Source organism: Lissotriton helveticus, chromosome 3_1, assembly GCF_964261635.1.
Source record: "Lissotriton helveticus chromosome 3_1, aLisHel1.1, whole genome shotgun sequence".
Classification (NCBI taxonomy): Eukaryota; Metazoa; Chordata; class Amphibia; order Caudata; family Salamandridae; genus Lissotriton; species Lissotriton helveticus.
The window spans coordinates 1,032,970,087-1,032,993,572 of NC_136061.1; the positions used below are offsets into that span (position 1 = coordinate 1,032,970,087).

General features: G+C 40.5%; 1 protein-coding gene across 2 annotated transcripts in view; it reads right to left on the minus strand.

Annotated features, from left to right (window-relative positions):
• Positions 1-2,650: 2,650 nt before the first annotated feature.
• ITGA6 (integrin subunit alpha 6) overlaps positions 2,651-23,486 on the minus strand; it is a 229,215-nt gene continuing 208,379 nt past the window's right edge. Inside the window, exons 22-26 of one of the 2 annotated variants that reach the window (XM_078681564.1) lie at positions 21,207-21,317; positions 21,009-21,107; positions 18,964-19,089; positions 17,944-18,074; positions 2,651-7,552 (exon numbers count right to left, since the gene is read on the minus strand). In XM_078681564.1, the coding sequence (XP_078537690.1) occupies positions 17,967-18,074; positions 18,964-19,089; positions 21,009-21,107; positions 21,207-21,317 (444 nt within the window). In that variant the 3' untranslated portion in view covers positions 2,651-7,552; positions 17,944-17,966. The remainder of the gene's footprint in view (positions 7,553-17,943; positions 18,075-18,963; positions 19,090-21,008; positions 21,108-21,206; positions 21,318-23,486) is intronic. The other variant, XM_078681563.1, reaches the window with a different exon arrangement.

Genomic DNA, 23,486 nt, shown 5'->3' on the forward strand with positions numbered 1-23,486 from the left:
CCTAGAGAGCCCCAAAAATTAGCCAAATTCGGCTATGTGTGCCCAAATGGCTCTAAGAAGAAGTGATCAGCCCTGTAAGGGGAGGCGCCGATACCATGCACCTTGCAGAAGTGACTGAGATGCGTCCTTCTCAAACAGTGAGATCGTGGGCAATTTAGATATAGTCCCGAACACGAGACAACACCAGACAACATGGAAAAGAGCGCGATGCGTTCCGCTCAAAGAGCATGATCGAGGGCATTTAGGAGACACTTTCGAAGCTGGACATGCACAACAAATGGAGCTCTTTATCCCGCATCACGGCAAAGGAGCTCAAGGCATTACTACAGCATCGTATATAACCAATAATGAGACAGATATAAGCAAGACCAAAGAAGTGATTAAGAGCCACTTATCTTGGCTGCGAGCAGCAAAGAAAGAGGATCCTAAAATGGCGATGGCTATTCTTATGTGGACTGCTGGAACATGATTGGTGGTTTTGAGCAGGGTATCATGGGAAAGGTAGTTTGTATTGTGTTAAAACGTTTTTCATTGGCTGCTGTGTTTTGCAGTATCTCTGGTCCTGAAACAGAATTGTCAGAGACTGCATGCATTGTGGTCCCTCACGAAGCTCTGCACTGGCAGTGCAGTGCTTCAGAGTGCCTGTGAGTTTACCCGCCAAACGGGTGTATTAAAAGTGAATTCCAGTCTTCAGCATTGAAATTCCAGATCTGTAAACTAAAAAAATATAAACATTCTTTAAACCGTGCTTTTCTTTTAATGATCAGTTTTGGACGATTAACTCCGAGACCCGAACAGTGGCACTGTGTACTAGTTAACCTGACTTTTACTGATGCAACTTTATAAATGACTCTTATTTCAGTTTATTAACAAACATGCATGTTGCCCCCCAGCCTCTCCTTTCTGTTTAGTGCAATATCGGTGTTATTGTGTGCTCCCTCCCCATCCCTCCATGCTATTGCACGTCTTGTTCATTAGTACTCCATGAAATATTTCCATGATCTCTCTCGTATGCTGCTTCCCACCCCACACGCACCCTTCCCCAGGCTTCCCCTTTACTTTCTCCTCCGTTGTTCCCCAGTCTCTAAAGAAAATGTTTTCAGTTTGTGGAGGGCCAGTCAGCTGCCATCTGCTTCCAGGCTGCTCAGCAGTCCAAAAAGCAAGTTTGCCAGCTTTTGGTGCGCCCCCACACTTGCTTCAATTCTCACCCTCTACTGCTGCCTGATACTCGCAGTCCTTTGAAATTTGGTATTGGGCTTATCTGCACTCCAAAAAGCAATTGTTTGGCAATACAATTATTTATTTTATCTACCAACGGCCATCTTTGATCGGTAAATGAAAAAAATAGAAAAGGTGCTCGCATGTGTGGTGATGCATGTCCCTGCATGCCACCAGCAGTGGTTGGATCAATGGGCCTTTTTGTTCTCCACATAAACCATTGACAAAGCCAGCAGGTCAACAAGGTGAGACCTATTGGCTTTGACAGTGCTTGTTTTTTTCTATTTGGCAATACAATCCTACAGCTCCATAGGTAGCACACTCTGGCCACTCAGTTCTTATTCGGACAGATAGACTCCAAAATGTAGGGGAACTCCCAGGCATGCTGCGATGTACTAACAATAGCCCTAATAAACAATACACTGCTACCGATGCCGTTTGTTTCATACAACAGAAACATCTGTCAAGTTCGTTTTTTGTGGATGTACCAGTGGTCCAATTGCATAAAATAAATCTTAACAATTCGAATGCTCTTCCTTGTATTACCAGGCCTCATCCTATATGTCCCGCTGAAGATAGGGAAACAACAATGCATAATGTCACAAGACTGTTTTACTCGTTGAATGTCACATGTTGTGGTGCTACTGCCCATGCTGTACTGTTTATACTTATGTTTTTACCACTATCTCTTTGCAAAATCAATAAAATTGACTATCAAAAAAAACAATTTGTATGCTCTATAACCCGAACTCCTGTGACATAATCCTGCTATGCAGGAAGGAATGTGATTTCATGCTTTAATAATCATTAGAACATTGGAATGTTGGGAGCTCCCTTGCAGACAATGGAGTGCTCCCTGCTTCTACGGGCTGGTAAAGGCCCGCAGAGCAACATTCCAATGTTCTACAAAGGCTTCTCGAAGTTCGAGGGGATTTATATCCCCCCGAGCTTCGAGATACCTTTGTTTAATTTGTTAGAACATTCTGCCCTCTGGTGGCAGAATGTTCTAATAGCCTTATAGCCCTTCGTAGCAGGGCTATACCGGCTATTAAAGTCCCGCTGTTTCATTAAAGTCTCTCGCCTTCGGCTCGGGCCTTTAACGATTCAGCGGGCCTTTAATAGCCGGTATAGCCTGCTACGGCGGGCTATAAGGCTATATTAAACTGAAGTGACGTTTCTAAATGATTTAAATCCCAAGAATGTTCCACTATGCAGGTTTGCATCGGAGTACATTATACAATATCTTATGAATATTAGATGAAACAGAAGCCTTACTTTTTTATCAAATAAACCCAAAGTCAACACAGCTTCTGATGAAATGGTATTTACTGCATCATACTTACGTCAACAAGTTTTTTTATGTGTACCCATATTTTGGTAGTATATGATCATCAGAAAAATCAGAATCAGAAATAAAGTAGGGCACCCAATGCATTTTGTAAAAAAAAATTTATTTCACATAATTTCTTTTTGAGAATTTTCTTTACAAATATCCACAGGTAAATTACATTTACGGAATGATTGCACACTACTATCTAGCATGAATGGTTTTAATCAAAACTTTTTATAACAGTGATAAGACTTGAGATGATTCACATACCCATATAACATTGCACAGGTTAGTTTGCTTTACACCTCAAATGCACAAGATCTGCAATATGGTATTCCAGATGTTAAAAAAAGACCGGGGAACTATATCTGAATATAAATTAATTTAAAAACTCAAAAGCAAGACATTCCTTTACAACATTTTATAACCTCCCTCCTCAAAACATCTACAATTAAAAACATCTAAAATGTGTCCCTGCATAAATATACAAACTTATACCCAAGTGCACTTCCCAATGAATTAAATTGCTAAAAAGTGTCCCCATTCTGCAACAACCTATTTTCTTGATGGTCTCCCTAATCAGTACACATTACCTTTAACTGCATAGACAATAGGCGGATTGTGAGGGAAATGTAACTGGAATATAAACAACGATGTAGACAGCAATTAGTTATTAAAAACACCTCATCAACTTCTTAAAACTGTGGGGAAAACTTGCATACCCATATTCACAATATTCCCAAATCCCAGTAGTTAAACATTGGCAAAATACACTAACGTGTAATACTGCAAAATACCAAACTTATTAGTGGAGTTGTGGAGAAGCACTGGGTGACACCATTCTAACACAATGGTTATTTACAGGAGAACAATATTTTTCAGTAGTCTGATGCATGATCAAATGAATTCACAGAAGACTGTGAATAACTTAGTCTTTAACATACTACAAAGTGTTATAGCTCAGGGAATCAAACGGCCACCATCACAATGGCATCGTTGTATCCTTCAATGGTAAGCAGCTGATGGTGCATTATGCTCTGGCACACACAGTCTTACAATTCCCATCTCCTAGTTATGCTGCTGGCAAACTAATACGGATTTAAGGGACTTTAATAGCCATGACGTTTCCAGATAGGAATCTACAAGTTTAAATGAAAGAACATATTCATCCTTTCCTGGGTCTGCGGTTACTGTATGCACCCAGCTCCCCAGTGGCCTTAGAACTGTTCTCACCCATTTCCATTTCTCATCCATTTCCAATTTTGGAAAGCTGGTAAAAATTTACCTGCATTTTTGGGTCATCAGCTGTCAGTGGTTTGATGTTCCAAAATATTGAAATTTGGCAAAATTCAAAAGATGATTTGAAATGTATGGATTTTTTGCGTTATTATTTGGTTGGAATGAAGTGCTTCACTTTACTGATCATGCTGCAACGAAAACTCAAGAAAAGTAAAACAGTTAAAAGAAAGATTCCTGTATTGCTGTTCTGACACAAGGGCAGTCCCTTTAGGAACCATTCAACATTGCATGGAATTGCCTTGTGGAAGACACCCTAGATTTTACCAATAGAATGGAAGTTAGTTAGCTGGCAACAAATGTATAGGAAAGATTAGGATTAGGCCTTGGTTATGCGTTCCTTCAAAGAGTAGGCAATATTTGTTGAGCCCATTAAAAACTCATACAGAGGGGTCTGGGATTGAACAGATGAGATAAATAGCACCTATTACGAGTTTAGCCCTAAAAATGAGGCATACCACATTTCTTTATACTGTTATGGGACCTTTTCACACACCAGTAAATTTCAACAGGACTGATATGTCGAAATTTATCAGGGAAAGCAGCCTTTTCTGCACATAGTAATGACTGGCAGCAGTACACTCAAACTGACTTGTAATTGCAAACCCAGTGTAAAAGGGGTAACTATTACAAGTACTTAGACAAGAGCAAGTCATTGTGTGCACTTCATTTTGCCGTTTAACCTTAAACGTTCTCAAGATGAACACACAACATAATCATTATGTGTGATGAGCTGAGGGGTGCACAGTAATTTGAAATATGTGATGGTGGTAAGACATACATTTTCTCAGCCTTATTTAAAAATGTCTGCTTTAATTCAAAATATCTTAGCGTTTTTTCTTACCAAACATATTGCTCCTGAACTACGCAGAAACTTGAAAAAGTTAATGAAGGGCGAGACCCAATCTAGGGAAAGTGTCCTTTGTGTGACTGGTATAACACAGAGCTACATATTCAAACTATCTTAGAAACAAAGTCCAAACATGTTTGACAACTATGTATACATCCAATAGAGTCTAAACATAATCATCTTCTGTATAACAAAATAAATGTGGTATCAAGGATCATCACAGCACTTGTTACTCAATCTGTCTAAAAGTAAAGACCGTATATGGCAGACCTATAAAATATTACAAGAAACACATTCAATATTCCAGACTGATCGAGGAGAATGTAGTCCACAGTGACAAATATTCTGACCTGGGTTCGGAATAGCAAATGACTTCCTCTCTCTGCCACAATTCCTTTACCTGACAAAAGTGGAAGAACTTTGAGACCTGTGGAACACCAGCTTTAAACCACCATATTTAGAAGATAACATTTTTTCTTTGACCAGCAGGGCAGCAATAATTTTGACAAATCCAGAAATTATTATCTGAACATACTTAAAACAAAAATGTTTTGCAAACATATGAATGTAGCACCAGTGATACTCCAAAGAAAACAAAGCAAAACCAAAGGGGATGATGGACGGAGTGTTGCAAGCACTCACTCCTAGTCAACTGATCTGGGTTTAATCCATCATCATTCTTTAGCTCATTCCGCCACCCCAGTTCAGACTTGGCCATATGCAAATCAGTCTGACCCTGTTCCTCTTGGGAACAGTCCAGCCCGAACTGCCAAGCCATGGCTTCCCTCGACCGGAAACAAGCATCCTGGGACTGGTTTCTGGCTAATCAGCCGTCATCAGCCAGGCTAGCGTGAATCCAGTGTCAAATTGAGCAAGGGATCCATGTCTGGGCATACCCTGCCAACTTAGGGTGAACAAAGAAAAACCAAAGGGGCTGACAGATGGAAGAAAACAAGCAAAGCCACCAGTGAACTAGTTGAATAGTAAATAAGCATCTATTGAGCACTGCTGTACACCTTTAGTCTAGCAACAAAGATTCAATGCGAAAGTTGGGATTTTCCTTTTAGTTCCATAAATGTGCAGCTTAAAGCATAGACCTTTCTTGATGTGGTTTTCTTTAGTAGGTTAGTGGATATACTAATCACACAACACAAACTAAACTGAACTAATTGAATAATGTTAACCTATGGCGTTTCTAATAATCACAGTAATTTTGAAGATCCAGTCTTGCAAGTCTCATGTGAAAAGCATTACAAAAGGCCCAAAAAAATCCAGCCACAGATTCAACATGTTGTTGCTGCACTGCAGCACCCACTGAAATATCAAGTGAGTTGAAGAAACAGTGGAGACCTGCACTAAAAATTAGTGTTTGGGGCTTTCATCGATATTCAATCTTGTTTTTTTTATAAGAGCCACTAACCTGGTAAAATATTTAAAAGTCATAGACTAGACGTTCATTATCCCCTGATATGTCTACTCGCATAGAGAAGGCAAATGAATAAATACTATCCTGGTCATTTTGAAGAAAAAGCCAATACGCCTGCTCCGTTTTTATCCTCCAAGGTTCAGGACCATGAAAAACTAAATCATACAGTTCTACAAGACACACCCTGACTAGATATGTCCTTTATGTTTTGTGCTCACTATATACAACGCATCTATAATGGTTGGCTTACACAGAATACATTACAATTGTGTTAGCCAATTTAGTTAGACCTCCTGTTCAAAGTTCAGATTTCTAATTTGAAGATACAATCAGACACACTTCAAAGCTAGTCTCTTCCCGATTTAATTTGTAAACTTGCATATTTAAAAAAAAAAAGTTCATAATAGTGAATTTATGTTGCTCACGTTCAACACTTTCAAAGGTTACTGAAATAAGTGAGTGAGCCTAAATGGAATTTGTAACCAAAGGATGTGGAAAATAAATACCTTGATGTCTAATTATTACATCCAAAATAAGTAAATGATATTTAAGTCTGCTTTAGAGCAATTTAGTGATCCCGGAAATTAAACAAATGAAGTTTTGGGGCTTACGGGTGAGGATAACTTCTATTGCACATTTACTTCAAGAACAAGTTTTAGTTAGTTTAGCACTTAAGTATCTTGGTTTAGGGCAAGGAAGCGTTTTATACTGCACCTGTAACAAGAGTGCATTTAACAATGTACAAAAGGAAATTATATTGTGAGTGTGGAGAGAGTGTAATACTTTAATTTTCAATTTTGTCACCACTTCTTAAAAAGCCATTTTCAAAATTTAGACAAGCAAACACAAACACACACAATACATGAAGACATTCTGAAGTAAAATACCTCCAGGTCAACACATTTTACAGACATCCTGTATATCTGGACCATGAACAGCAGCAGTTTAGTTGATGGCAGAGACACCCTCTGCAGATGGCCCAGGGAGAGCAGTAGTTGGGTTGATTGCAGCAAATAGAACATGCTCAGTTGCACCCAGTGCACTACCAGCATGCTTGCATGGCAAGACACCAACATGGCATCATTATAAGCCCAGATAGGGAAATCAATATCCCAAAATATTAGAGTTGCGCAAACCGAAACTTTGTTCATGTAAAAAAGTATCCACACAAACAAAAACTGTAGGTTCACAGGTAGGCCGGCAAACATTATTCCTTGAATGTAACCATTTTAAAAAGTCTGTTCTGCTGCAAAGGACTCAATGTGTTGTCCTAGGAATAGCTTTCATTTTCACTCCAATTTGTGACCCACTGTTTTTTTTCATTTTTGTTTTTCGCTTTTCCATCTTTGAACTGCCGCTCTTCTTTGCGAATTCGCACAGCATGGTATCGTGGAACGCTGTCATCGTACCTCGCACGTTTAAAGAATCCACACTGTGGAAAGAAACAGAGTTTATAATTAATTTAGGATACGGTAAGAAAAAGGGAGCCTTTCTGTAAATAGGTGCCTGCAACCATGTTATTTGTGCAAAATATAACAGGGTAAAAGGTGCAGCCAAACGATAGACAAGAAACAATAGGCAATTTCATGCAGAAAGTGCAGTCAGAAAAAAAGGGTTTCGGCTTTTTAAGTAGCAGAAAGAGAAAACTATGCACCAGGAAATGTTGCCATCAAGCTAAGCCCACTGTTATATAAAACAAAAATGTGTGTTTGCTTGATAGAACCGCCAAGCATATGCAAACAGTGATAGCACCGGAGAGGAAATTGATGGGAAGCACCAATTCACAAACCTAACCCCGCTAGCTTTGAAGACAAACTAAATCTCGAAATCAATTTAAGATAAACAATGTTTTAAAGTGAAAGGGTTTTAGCAACCAATGTTTTTGTAGTGGAGTGTACAAAGTGAACCTAGATATGAAGCAGACAACCTTTATATACAGGGCCGGACTGGCTATCGGGCAGTTGTGTTTGCTGCCGAGCAGGGGGATGCTTTCGTTGCTGGGGACCTTTTTTTTTTCAAAGCGCACGCAGGTCCCCATCAACGAAATACGCCCATAGCACGGAGAAATCATCCCCCTGCTCGGCAGCACACACAACTGCCCGGTAGCCAGTCCGGCCTTGTTTATATAGACAGTAAGGTAAATGCATTAATCGATTCAGTTACCTACATTAAACTATTAAATGCATTAGAAATTGGAGATTTATGGATAATTTAAAAGTGTTTGTGGTATGGTAATTTTGCCAAACTCCGTCACCTGTTTTTTTAAGGTGACCTGCAAAAGAAGTCTGAGCAGTTGATAAGAGAATGGCATTAGGTTTCAACTTGTGTCGGAGTACTCAATTGTAATGTGCTATTCAAATTATTTTTAATGTAAGGTAATGAACTACTTGTCTGCAAGCACAGACTAGTAGAGTCACAAACTAGTATCGTACCTGCATCTTTGAGAGTTTCCAGCACTGAGGCTTTTAGTTTGTGCAACACATTTGTGAAAATTTGGTCTGAGAGTACATACCCTACATAGAATGTGCTCATGAGTACTCTGAAACTGCACATTACTTAAAGGGTGTACATTGCTAAACTGCTCCTCTTAAGTGAGTGACTCAATACAAATAATAATTAAACGTATTACAGTAATGTAGAATATGTCACTGGGCACACAGAAGTGACAATCTCCTTCTGCCCTCTTGGAAAAGAGGTACTGCTTCTGCAATCATCCCTATGTTGTATGTTGCTGTAAGGCATAGTCTTTTCTTAACAAAAATAGGCCATTACCATGTTGCAATAGAATGCACAACTGTAGGCACCACAGGCCATGTTTGCCACCCATCCAATTGTGTTCTGACAAAGTTTTAACTCTCCTCCACCAAAGTGCCATTAGGATCTCTGCCACTCAGCTACGGCAAACACGCGAGTGATGTCTTTGAGATGATGAGGCAGGGGACTCATACTGCTGCCTCATCAACATTTGTACTCCCCAGCCTCCATGGCGTTGCACTGCTGCTGCTAAAGCTGTTCTTGCTCTGTATATGAACAAAGCTTGAATAGCTTCTCTGAAGTGCTGTTGACTGAGTCGCATGTCAATAAAAAAAAAAATCTTCGTGATAAGATGCTTAAGTTAAAAGGTTTGTACTGGTTAAAAAAATGGTTCCACTCATTATGTAGGCATCATATTAAAGTTCCACTTCAGAAAAGCATACATTACAATATCACCAGAACCAAAAGCAATGAGGGGGTATCTCTTAAAGTAAATGAACAGTGCGACCAAATGCCCACCGATGGATGGATAACTTGTGTGCATCGAAGAACCGAAGAAAGCAACTAAAACTATCTGATGTAGAGTCTGAAAATGATGGCATTTGACTATGGGAAAACAAAGGAGAAAAACACTTGGCGGCATAGCAACAATGCGTTTCCAGCTGTCTGGCATCACTGATGGTGTCCATACGATGTGGGGAAGATGCAAGTATATGATTTCATAAGGCTTCAAAAATCAAGGCACCAACTTTAGCAAAAATAATTATAACCTAGTCTTTGTGTATGTTCTGAAGATGTGGCAGTCTGGCAAAAGTTTGGGCTGCCATGTGCGACATATGTTCCTCAGGTGTGACTAGCACAATTGTCTGCTGATGTACGTGCAATCAGAATTATTTTATGTATTTATTTATTTATTAAGTTTGTAGAGCGCGACAGCTACCCGAAAAGGGTTTCCCGGCGCTAGCACGCTGTGGGACTCTGTGACCATTTGGTGGGAGTGCTCTTCGGGAAAATCCCTTCCAATGGTCCTACATCAACGGACCTAAAGGGCATTGTTCAATACCAGATATGGCTATGTGGCGGCACAGAGCGGAGGTTTTGTTAGACTTTAAGGAAAAATATTACTCATAGATTTCAGTTTGTGAATATCCATTGTAGTATCGCTGGATCTACCTCCCACTTGCGAGTCTCCCAGTATATGTTATGCTACAAAGTGTTTATTGTTCCTGAGCACACAGAAAAATATGTTTGCTTGTTTCAAGAGGATTGGAGATTTCCTCCTATATTCCCTATCATCAAATAAAACATCACTTAGGTGTTCTTCTGGATCAGCACCACCTTTACCTTTATGCAAAGGTAAAAGGATTTTTTTTCAAAAACAATTTTCTGCAACTCAAGAAGATTAAAGTATTCAAGAAGATTAAATTCAATGTAGAACAATCATTTACTATCGAAACCTTTAAATTGTAAACTGGTATATCAAAAGATATGTACATTTGTATTCTGCATCTCTGTTTTTGATAACACTGCAAATAAAAAATAATTATATTTCCAAAAAATGGCTGCCATGGCTTGCTGTTCTGACCATCAAGGCTCCCTATTCCACCATAGGCACTCCCCATACCATATGCGAAACACCTGTTAAGATGGTCACATTGAGGGAGATATCTTAAAAGAACCTCTCTACAAATAAATGTCATGGAGTCTACACCCAATTGGCTCTTGGTTACAGTCGGAGATGCCACCACTAAATCCTAATAGTCCCACAGAAGTGATGACCATTGACTCACAAGCCACTTTCGTAGTTGTCACAAATAAAGACGTGCATGTGGGAGTACCAGGATGTGTGAGGACAGAACAGCAATTCTGGAAACACCAGACGCCATCCCAATAAATCTGATCTGATAGAAATCTGATATAACTTCAAATATATACTGTTAAACATGATAAGTACAATGGTTAAATTACAGTTTGTGCTGCCCTGCTGAAAGAAATATCCATTCACCAACTGAAGATCTTTGTGGGAACACACCATATGGCTTCAGAGCGCTGATGTGCTGCTCTGACCAGAATTCGTTTGGAGAACATTTGTGATACAGGCTGGATGGCTGATCGACATGCTAGGAAATAAAGCTAAGCAACGGTTTGTTCTTGGACTGCAGCAGAATATGAAATTAGATATGTTCCCAACTGTTCGCCCTTAAGAAATGACCTTCTTTGTGCATAGTTGACATCTTGAATTTGATGTGCATAGCTACTGTTTTAACTGCTGCAAGAGAAGCAGTGTAAACACCCAGAGTTCTATAAATTAAAAAAAGTTTTCATTGCTCTCTCTCAGGAGCAACTCAACCTCTTTGAGCAGAAGAGAAATGTAGTTTTCCTCAAATGTCTGAAGTGGCTTATAGTTCTTGGGTTTGCTGAATGCAGCATATCAGCAGTAACACTTCCTCTAGCACTAATTACGCCTAGACCATTATTATAAGACCAATGAAAAGAAAGGAGTGACGATGAAGCCAAGCAGTGGTAAATAATGGGTGGGATCAAAGTCCTTTTAAGTTAAGTTAACATATCTCGCAAATGGCAACGCATGCCCTGTCCTAAAAATGAAGGACTTGCTAAATGTGTTGTTTCAATACCTGCATTAAAAATATTGGTGTTCGTTAAGCGGTCATTTAAGTGGCAGTAGTGAAGTGAAAATATTCCACCACTAATCATAGACTTTGAAAAGAAAGGTTAAGGGGTGGAAGAGATCATTTAAAATCAATGTGTTCTCCTGTAAAGTAAATGATTATGTAATGTGGTAGAAGAGGGGAACTATGATGCAGTAAATGTGGGTGAGGTACTGACCATGTAAATTAGCATGTTTTGAATACTGAACACACAGAAACACTACCTGAGGCACTTCTCTGCAGAGCATTACATGAGAAACATGCCTGTGTATCTTGGTTTGGTTGTAGCAATTAGCATGTCTCCATTAGAGAAGTGATTAGGCCTGTTGACAATTGTTAAGCCTATCAGGTAGATATGCTATAGGTTATCGTCAGGAACAGGACAAGTTAGATTACGCTCATCTGTGGTCTGGAATTAGTGTTTCTCTTAGAATCAGAAGAAAAAGAATGATCAGTCTTTGAAATCCTGGGTTTTAATTAATGCTAAGAATAAATCTCTGTGTGTGGGGCACGGGGAGGGGTGGCAAGGGAAAAACTGTAAAAAGTTCCTCATGTTCGGTTTGGTCCTAATTTGTTGCTTTTGGAGAGATAGATGTTTGATGATTTATATCAGTGGATACTCTTGGGGGTTCTTGGCCCTTGTATTAGGGTTGGCGGGAGGATGTGTATGTTATGAATACCATAAAAGTGGAAGATAATGCAATACCTGCGTGACTCAGATGCTCAGGTTCTTGTTCTCCAAGAGACCCATCTCACTGAGGTTGAGATGCTTTCTGGGGGAACATCCTTTACAACGCAACATTTACAACGCACTAACATTACGACGAAACTTTTACAACGCAAGTTATTACAACGCATTGCGCTGGGGTGCGCTCTAGGATAGGGAATAGTTTAATTACTATCCAACACCTTCCCTACTATCCATGGGGACTGGAGTTGGAATAGTAAATTAAACTATTCACTATCCAGCGCCCCCTAACGCAAGTCGTTGTAACGACTTGCATTGTAAAACCTGCGTCGTAATGGCATGCGTTGTAAAAGCATGCGTTGAAACGTCATACATCTGCTTTCTGTGGCTAAAAAAATAGGTGGGTTGACATATGTGTCTCTACAACACAATCGGTGAATACTAGAGGAGTTGCGATTATTTTTAAAAAATCTTTAAAGGCAAGATTAATCAACAAATTAGTGGATCCAGGGGGTAGATGGGTTATTGTATCTGTAGTTATAGCTGGGGCCCCAATTACTATAGTGGGATATTATGGTCCTAATCAAGACGACCCTTCGGTCTTGAGATCAGGTTTTTCCCACCTACTCTCCTTTCCGGAGCCAACTATCTTGGCCGGAGATTTTATTATAGTTTTAGATCCGTATTTGGATAAATCCCCGACTAATAGATCTTTAACCCCCTCTAAAACTAGTGCTTTTCTACTTGATAATATGAAGCAGCTAGGCTATGTGGATATATGGAGACTAAGATCAGGGCAACAACAAGGCTTCTCATTCCGCAATTACAAATATCATCATCAGTCAAGAATAGATTTCATGTTGATTAGCCAGCAACTGGTTAGCTTGGTGCAAAACATCTTTCACCTTCCATTTCACCTATCAGACCATGCGGCCATCTGTTTAGAACTGGGACGGTTTCCTAAAAGCCTGTCGAGAATCTGGTCATGTGACCGTTCATTACTCTCGGCACCGGACGACATTACCTTTTTTAAAACTGAAGCACAAAGTTATTTTGATAATAATTTTGGGTCTGCTTCCCCAGGGTGTGTTTGGGATGCGTCTAAAGCTTTTTTAAGAGGCCTGTTAACCAACAAGACCTCATATAAAAAGAATATCTATAGAGAAACAGTTGCTTCTTTGGAAACTAATATGGCTAAGGTACAAGCTGACATCGCTTTGCATCTTGCTGCCCCCCCAGAAATTCTACAAGAATGGCAAAATAAGTTACTCACCTTAATAGGGGAACTGGGCTCAACTCTGAATGCACAGATTCTTGAGAGATGGGAAGCTAGTAAGCTGGCCCACTTCCAATATGGAGAGGGGGCCGGGAAACTGCTAGCCTGGAAGGCAAAAACCGACCAGGTCAGAAATAATATAGATCAAATCATTTCTGATTATGTGACGTATTCTGCTAATGAAGATATTAGGAGAGCCTTCCGCGAAATTTTTCAGAACATATACCACGAGGATAAACATATTAAGGGGCAGCAAGTAGAAGACTGGTTGAAAGGAGTGTCCCTCCCTTCATTATCATTGGAACAGAGTGCCTCTCTAGATAAAACTATTACGCAGGAAGAGGTTAGACTTGCTATTTCTAGTAGCAAGAAGGGTAAGGCAACAGGGCCTGATGGCCTTCCTTCTGAAATCTATTTGGCCTTGGAGCCAATAATTGTTCCCTTTCTTACCTCTTTGTTTAACCAGATCCTCCAGCTAGGACTGTCACCTCCTACGTCTTGAAATGATGCTTCTATTACTCTGATTTTGAAGCCAGGTAAATCAGCAACTTGCTGTGGGTCATAAAGACCGATTTCCATCTTAAATGCTGACTATAAACTCTTTGCGTCAGTCCTTGCAAGCAGATTGGGGGCGGTAGCCGCAGGCATTCTGCATCAGGATCAGAGGGGTTTTGTGAGGGGTCGTCAGCTGTATGAACTGACTTATGATTTGGTGGGGGTCATTGATATGGCAACCATGGAATCCCTTCCCCTGGCTATTCTCACGCTTGATGCCACCAAGGCCTTCGACAGGGTGAATTGGACATACCTGTCGGGGGTCTTGGGTAAGTTTAATATCAGGGAGGGTTTTCGTCGAGCGGTGAGACTCCTTTATCAGAATCCCTCAGTTTCCTTGTTGGTCAATGGAGAATTGTCAGACCCATTTAACATCACTAGAGGTGCTCGACAGGGCTGCCCCCTCTCCCCTCTCCTATTTGAGCTATATATTGAACCCTTCGCCCAACGGCTGAGGGATGAACGTAACATCAAGCCCTTTACCTATAGGGGATGGGAGAGGAAGGTAGCCCTGTACACGGACGATATTCTCATCTTTTCTTCGGAACTGCGTACTGCTCTTCCCTCAGTGATCGCTTTGGCCCACGACTTTGGCGAGATCTCCGGTTATCAAATTAATGCCTCTAGGACCGAGATGATGGTGTGAAATGATCCTGAGCCAGTGGCAGGGGCTCAGTTGAGTCTTGCCCTACGTTATCTTGGTCTTAGTATCGTTAAAGATATAGATAAAATCGCAATGTTGAACTTCTCCACTGTGGCTAGGGATTGCAGAAGACTCATGCGATCTTGGTCTTCACTCCCTCTGTCAATTCTGGGCAGAGTAAGCCTAGTTAAAATGTCTATCTTACTCAAAATTTCTTTTTTGTTTAATACTATTCCCCTGTATTTTGAGCCCTCTTTTATAGCTAAACTTCAGGGTGATATTAGCTCTTTCATTTGGAACGATCATATGCCAAGGATAGTGTGGAAAAAACTTAGGCGCCATAGAGAAAAAGGGGGCCTGGCAGCACCAGACTTGCAACTATATGCATGGGCATTTCAATTCTCCCATGCTATGATGTTGCTTAAAATGCCCACGAATTGTGGAATTGGATGTATGTTTGCAGCGTTACTTAGAGGAGAAGGGGTGGGCCAGCAGCGCTTTTTGTTTAAATTTGGTGATCCTAGGTTTTTTGAAAAGTTGAAGCTGAAGATTTTGCAGGGCATGACAAAAACGTGGGTTAAACTTAGGAGTTCTATAAATGTGGGATATTTTGCATGCAGGTCGCCACAGTGGGACTCTCCTGGGAGCCCGGGATGGCTTCTTGACAGCCTTGCAACACCATTGAGAGAGGCAGGCCTGGATGTCTGGGGGAATCTTTTTATAGAAGGGTGTCTGCTCCCATGGGATTCTTTGTTAGCTAAAATCGGGCTGGGACTCTCCAGGTTTAAATATATGCAGATTGCAAGTTGGGCTCACTCACAGATTTCTGTTGGGGGTAGATTCCTATTGGGAGGTGATAGTAGTATAGTGGCTCTGATGTTGGATAAACCCCCAGCTAGAAAGGAGGTTTCAGTATGGTACAATCTATTACTAGGAGAGATCGATGGGGAATTTCATCTGCCAAAGACGCTGTGAAGCTCCAACTTTATTGGCCTTGACCTTGAGAATATGTGGTATTCATCCTTTAAGATTATGTGGGATATTGTGAAGCCGGCATGGCTTCGTAGGAACCATCTTTTTACCCTGCATAGGGCCTACTGTTCACCACAGAGGCTTTCGAAATTCTCAAAGGACTATCCTGTGGCATGTCCCAAGTGTGGGTTGTTAGCAGCTTCCGATATACATATGTTTTTTGAATGCCCATTACTCCTCCCCTACTGGGATTCAATAAGTGCCTCACTGACGACAGCCCTGGGTTTTCTAGTTTCGATAAGCTCATTGCTCGCAATATTTGGAATTTCATCAGAGGTCCGGGGTCCAGCTAAAAACCTTCTCTTTTACTGTATACTGTTGGCCAGAAGAGAAATCTGTAGGAAATGGAAGGATCCATCACCACCTACCCTGCTAGACCGGCGTATTTCAGTACTGCAAACCTCAAAAGTTGACTTAGCAAGATCTGGTAACCCTGACAAACTAAACTTTTGGCTCCTTTTGAACTGGGTATAATCGATGTGCAGACTGTGTTTTTCTTTTTTCTCCCACGGTCCAATGATTAGGCTGCTTGGTTTGTTCTTTTCTTGATATACCCAATATTGTGGGCTCGTTTCTAGCGATGGGTATTGGACTGCAGCAATATCACTCTTTTCCGGTTACCCTAAGGCGGCGCTTTTTGGAGGGTTGAGATGATACTGAGAGGCGACACCGAATAAATAGGTCTGTTTTTGCCACCAGTCTATCTGTGACAGTATATATATCTCTCTCCTTGTGCTTCTATGTGGTATACCAAGGGCGAAAATGAGGACCATAAAAAAAAGAATAAATCCCTCTCATAAGATTCTAATGTTGAAAGTGGGGAGATGCACAAGCACTTGTGTTTTTCCATTTTTATCCTGTCAAAGCAAAATGCACTGAGATACTTTGGATTGCTCACTTATCTTAACTGAGAGATGCAGAATTCTGCAGATATGCTAATGCACGGCTCTCTCAATAAGTGGATGTCATACCGAGTAGCCAAGTAGCTATCTGCCCTTGCACAAACCTCAATACATTTACAGTTTCCCCATCATTGCCAAGCAGTATATAAATACACTGATCGATTTATTGTTGAGTCCAGGAACTATTGTAACCCCAGATTGCATAAAAGATTAATTGGATTTGTCCTGGGAAAGGTCTTCTTCATACATACCTGGTGTAAACATTTGAGACTCCCACAAAGTAATATTGTAAGTAGTAAAATGATAACTGTAACCCGACTCAACTGATTAACTTTAAGAATATTTTACAAAAAATTCATCGGTGTGTTTCATGTATAGGATGGCTCTCATGAGCAGTATTCCACCATAAAAAGGCATCCACTCATGCAAAGTTACATCTTCTGCTGTGTTCTATTTTTTAAAAGGAGATGGAAGAGTGGAGAACATAAGGCTAAGACAGTATTTAAAAATTTGAAGCCACTTTTGAATGCACAGAAAGGATTTGTGCATCTACTAGAAAGTGCTGGTCATATTGGGAGGACCTCAAGGGCATAAATCTCCTCCTTGGTGGGGGCTATATAAGAATCTAGGGTCTCCCCTTACAGCATCCCCAGATTCAGTAGTGAAATAGATGGATGGTTACAGGATGTTGTGTGAATGACAGTTTTTGCAAATAAAAAATTAGTACTTTCCCATAAAGTCCACAGAGACTTCGACTTTGGCACCTTTGGTTCTCTCATTATAAAATGAGATCACCTAATCAGCACGTGACAATGTGGTGAATGGGGCTAGTAGCAGATGGAAGTATGTTAAGAGTGTTCACAAAGAATGGGCTTCACTACTGTGGTACCAGAAGAAGTTAAGTGTGACTTCAGTGAGTAGAAACAAACAATTCCTTACCTCTGTGAATAAGGACACATTTAGGCAAACAACACGTATGAACATTTTGTGGTTATAAAATGCACTGTGCAGGGCCAGGCACTTCAGCAAATTCTGAAGATTTAAATGTTACTTTGTTGAAGAACATAAACAATTTTTTCTGCAAGAGTGCTCATATAAATATTGGTATTAGCAACATTAAGGGATTGTAATCATAAGTAGACACATTGGAGATTAATAATGCAAAGAAAGCAAACACATACAGCAATTTAGCCAATGGTTAAAGGGAAATGGGTGCACAAAGCTCTTGCAGAAGGTTAGATTTTGTAGCCACCACACCCAAACCATGTCCCAAAGCTAGCAATCAAAAATGATTGATCAATTACCAATAACTGAATGAAGATCAATACTATGCATCAGAAGTTAGTCTTTCTTTATCAGATGGCTGAGCATGGATCTCAGCCTTATGATATGCAGTATCATACTGCTCTTTCTTAGTTGTCTTGAAGAAACCGCACTACAAGGAAGCAAGGTATTGAGTCAATATTATTGGTTTGTTAGAGTAAAAATAAAACTACATTAAAACAAGATATGTATTCAGACAATCAGCAGATCTGCACCAAAATGATATCTTCTTCATTACGGCCTGCTAAACTGACAGTGCTCAGAACCTTTCAGTTACAGAACGCTTGTTTTCTCTACAAACATTGCAACTTACATACATCATTAAAGAAAAAGAGGACTCATGACTTTCCTGCACTCATTTATCCAAACTATTTGATAGCAAGTCCATGGCAAAATTGTCTGTGACAAACAACTGGCTCATAGAAGAAATGCTTGAATTAATCTAAGCAACTGCCAATCACTCGGGCCACTTTCAGTCCCGCTTTCGTCACCCACTACGCCATTCCACACAAAAACCAGCCATATGCAAATCAGTCTTGATCCTGCTCCAATAGCAATAGTCCAGAACGAAGTGACAGGCCAGGTCCCATATAGACAGGAACAAAAGCAACCCCAGACCAGTTTTGGTTTATCTAGGTCTCGTCAAGGAAGTTTAGCATGAATCCTCTGGCACAGTGAGCACAGAACCCACACCAGCCACATTGTCACACTGTGGATCTATGGTAAATAAACTACAAAATGATGGCGGAGGGTGGGATCATAGTTTTCTGTGTGCTGTTAAGGCAATCCTAACTACAGATCACTAAATAAATTAAAGGTTAACAAGGTTTTAAGTCTTTTAAAAACAAAAGAACAAATCTTTGAACACTAAGGACATAAGAGTTTATAAGGCAATAAGTAATAAAAAAAAGTGAAATAAAAGGTATTAAAAGCATGTGACTTTAGAGCATTGGAAGTTTTCTTGAAGTAGAATAAAAAGACTCAGTTTAAAAACAACTTACCTTCCATAGTAAAAATACCACGAGTGCAAGCAGCAGAATTCCGGCAAGTATAGCAACGAAAATAACCCACCATGGCACTCCTGTATATAAAGCTACTGTCTTCTCTGGGAACACAGTAACACGAATCTGAAGAGAGACAATGACGAAACTAATTAAAAGGACATTTTCTCAGGGAAGAAATACAGCAGAAAAGAAGATCCTTGTTCCCCTTACCTGTGTGTCCAATAGATCTATCCACAAACCACAGTGATGTATATTAATATATATATATACACACACTTACATACACACACCCGTACACACCCATATATACACACACACACTGAAAAAAACAAAGATTAAAGGGATGTTATAGTTAGGTGAAAACGTCAGTTAAAACATACACTAACAAAAACCACTGAAATTCTCCAGTTATAGTTATCTCAAGTAACTATAACTTGCACCTTCGCCACATACGGTCCAGTCATCAATGATGTCTTTTCAGATGTTGCACTGATGTGATCAATGGTGTTACAGAACCTGTCATGAGTGATGTAATGTGTGAGGTAATTAGCAGTGCATTATGAGGGTGGGATTTATAGATACTTTAGGGCACTATTTATAGTTACTTGAGATAACTATAATGGATGAATTTCAGTGGTTTCGTTCGTTTCAGACAGTATGTTTTAACTGACATTTTCACATAACTATTATGTTCCTTTAACTTTTGTTTTTTTCCAGTGAACTTCTAAGGTTTTTTAAATGTAAAGTAAGATATTAAAGTTCCCAATTATAACGTCACTTTAACCTTTATTTTTTTTCAGCAAATTTCAATGTTTTTTAACGTAAAGTAAGACACCCATCACCTTGTGCAGCGTGGGGTTGGGCATCTAACCCTCAGGTGTGGGGATGAGTGCAGTGCCTGGCCTGCAGCTATGTGTTGCGTCAAACCCACCATTGGCACCCACCCCACAGCTGCACTTTACCTTTGGCCATGCACAATGTGGGGTTGGGTGTAAGGCCTGGCCCTGCGCCCAGCTCCCTGCAAGCACCCAAGCCACGCACGAACTTCAGGTGACCAACAGGAAAATTGAAAGCAAGAGCATGAAGGACGAGAGAGCATGACATCTGACAGCCAGGACTAAGCAGAGGGGAATGAAGGACGGGACACCAGTCAAGAATGCATAAAGAGCAGAGAATACTCAAAAAGTAGGTGAAATATGGCAAGTAGGAATAGAATAATAAAGACTCAACCTAGGAAGAGGAATTTGGATGCAATAAATTATGACAATTGAAATCCAGTTTAGGTGAAATGTTAAAACGTACACTACATACAAAATGCTAAGAATTTATGACAAACTAAACTGTAATTTAAAGGTACAATATTTCTTTTTATTTGCATACAAATCCATCAATGGTGGCTTTTAGGTCCAATTTTTGCTTTTTCTAAGGCATCCAGAACCAGGCAGTCTTACAGGTATGATGGAAAATAGACACTGGTTGAAGAGTGTACCACCCACACTAATATAGGTCGAAGAGATTACCACATACATGAATGTAGGAACAGACTCAGGGAGGCTCCTACATAAATTGTATTAAGTTCATTTTAATATATGTATTTTATCTCTCTTTGGTCAGTCATAGGACAGTTGTTAATGCATTTTTATTTGAAAAAATCTAAATCATTTGACAAAGAAATGTTCTGGAATGGACTGTGTTACTTTGTTTATATAAAGCACTCAATTATCCAAGTGGCTAGGCTGGCACTATCAAAAATATTAATAAACAAACAATACAGTTACATTTACTCAGTCCCAATCAATGCTGTGAAAGTGAAAGAAGTTTGATGGTACCCGCCATACTACTAGAGGGAACCTATGCATAACAAGATAGGAGTTGCCAAAAGGGAAAGAAGTCCTTCCTTTGTGAACTTCATTTAGTTATGCTTCAAAGGAGAGACCAAAGAATACTATGGTGTGAAATAATAGAGAACTATAAAGAAGCTTTCTTTCTACTATTATCAGAAATGTGGTGAAAAAATTGTAATATATATTAAAATCACTTACTTGAGTGCCCGCATTGGGAATCTTAATGTTTGTAGCCGATGAATCAACATTGATGGTAGCATTTACAAGAATGTCCAGGTAACTCAACTCCGCATATTCCTGTTATAAATGTATTTTCACAATATGTTAAATAAAGTGGACTGCATTGAGAAACAGGTGACGACGGTCAAGGACAATTACTGCAATGGATTAACCTACCTCGAGAAAGGTGCTATTCCACAACCTCGCACGTGCTACTAGAACAGCGTTGATGTCGAGCCCTTGCAGGGGACACCTTATGTTTACACATTTTGCAAGGCCATTGCATTCCTGTGGTAAAAAAGAAAACACTGAGCTTAAAATGTGTTGGAAAATTGATATTTGATTAATACTAGCACCATAATTATCTGCATTAATGTTTTTTTTTAAATCTGCTTTGTAATTAGTGCAGCGCTGGAGGTTTTGGTTCAGTGGCTGAAACTAGAGTCATGGCACAATAGGTTATCAAATGTCAAGTACAAACTAGGTGTCTCAGGCTACACACAATACTAGCCTAGCCAGCAGATTCCCAAACACCACACTCATCCAGTACCAATTGAACACTTAATTTGCTTTTCCTCTTACATTGTTAGGAATCAAACAATTTTCATAAAGCTTACACCAAATTATACTCATACTAATATTCAGCATCATGAAGGAAATGGTCCAGAAAATCCTTAATAAGACAGAATTGCAAGAATAGCTTTCTGTTTGCATGCCTTTTATCTTTTTATTATTTTTAATTCTTTTTATTTGCAAAAATCAAGTTAGTGGTCAACACATACAGGGATTGCTGATTATCACACTGTTGTCGCACAGAATGTAAAACATATCCATTACAGCTGGTGTCACAGTACACAATAGATGGCAATGCAAAAGTCTGTTATAATTCTAGTGGTTCATCAAGGGATGGGACAAGGGGAGGTTCACAGATATTACCACGGTATTCATTCCAATTTGACCAAATTGCTAGCTACTTCTGGGCACACCCCCGGGCCACATAAACTGTTTTTTCTTGGAGCATGCACCAGTCCAAGTCTTTTTCCCATGAGCTTAGCGTTGGAGGTGTTACCGCTCCCCACAGGCGTGGTATATTTCGTTTCGCAATTGCGAGTCCCAGCGTCACCCACAATCTGCCCTTTGCTGGTAGATCTGTGGGCTCCCAAATGTTCAGAAGACACCTCTTTACCTCTGGTCGCAGTTCTACCCCCCAAACCCCACACATACAAATATGTACCCGCTTCCAGTAAGATTGCATCAAAAGGCACTCCCATATTATATGAAAGAACGTCCCCATCTCTCCACATTGTCGCCTACAGAGCCCATCCTCACGCCTACCCATCAATACCAGTCTGGTGCCAGATATATAGACTCAATGGAGCACTTTCAGTTGAATCAGTCTCAATTTTGCCGATATTGCTATCACTTTGGGGAATGAGAGGGCTTCCCTCCATTCCTCATCGTCAATCTCGATTAACTATGTGCCAAAGTTGGACCGAGTGTTTTGTAGAGCCAGTGAGTGGGTATCTGTTGGGTGTAGAATAGAGTGCAGCCTCGTAATTCCCACCCGGGAGGAGTCATTTGTCCATCCCATAGCCAGGATCGTTTCCGCCACAATATGTACTCAGAGAGGTGTGCTGCCCAGTAGTATTTCCGGATGTCTGGAAGCTCTAGTCCCCCATCATACCAACCCAGTGTGAGTTTCTGGAGGGATATCCGGGGTGTTCCGGCCCATAAAAGGTCTCTTTGGGTGGCCTCAACTGCAGCAAAATATACTTGTGGAACTAAATCTGGGTGCTTTTGGAGGGCATATAAAAACCGTGGCAGCGCCATAATCTTGAAAAGCGCTGCCCGACCTAGTAGGGCAATGGGAGTTTCTTCCAGATGGCTGTATCCCTCCTAAACTTCTGCAAGGGCGGTAGGAGATTCCTCTCATATCGAGGGGCCTTCTCCTTGAAGATGAAATTTCCCAAGTACGTGAACCCTTCCGTAGCCACCTTAATCGGACAATGGCGCGGAATTACTGGTGGGGCCCCATGAAGGACGTACAGGAGTGACTTCCCCCAATTAATTCTATAGCCTGAGTTCTTCCCGAAGCTGGTAAATATGTCCAAGGCTACACTCAGGGACTTAGACGGGGACGCGAGGTACAGGAGGATATCATCCGCGTAAAGCGGCATTCGGTCCTCCCAACTATCTGCCCATTTGAGCCCCCGCAGGGAGAGATCTTGTCTTATCCAGGCGCTAGTGGTTCCAGGAAGATGGCAAAAAGCAAGGCTGAGAGGGGGCATCCCTGCTGAGTCCCTCTTTCTAGAGTAAAAACCTCTGGAATTTTGTTGTTCACCACCACCTGGGCTAAGGGCTCAGTATAAAGTAGGCGCACCAAGCCGATAAAATTAGGACCAAAACCTAGTTTCTTGAGAACCGCTATCATGTAGGGCCATTCGAGCGTGTCGAACG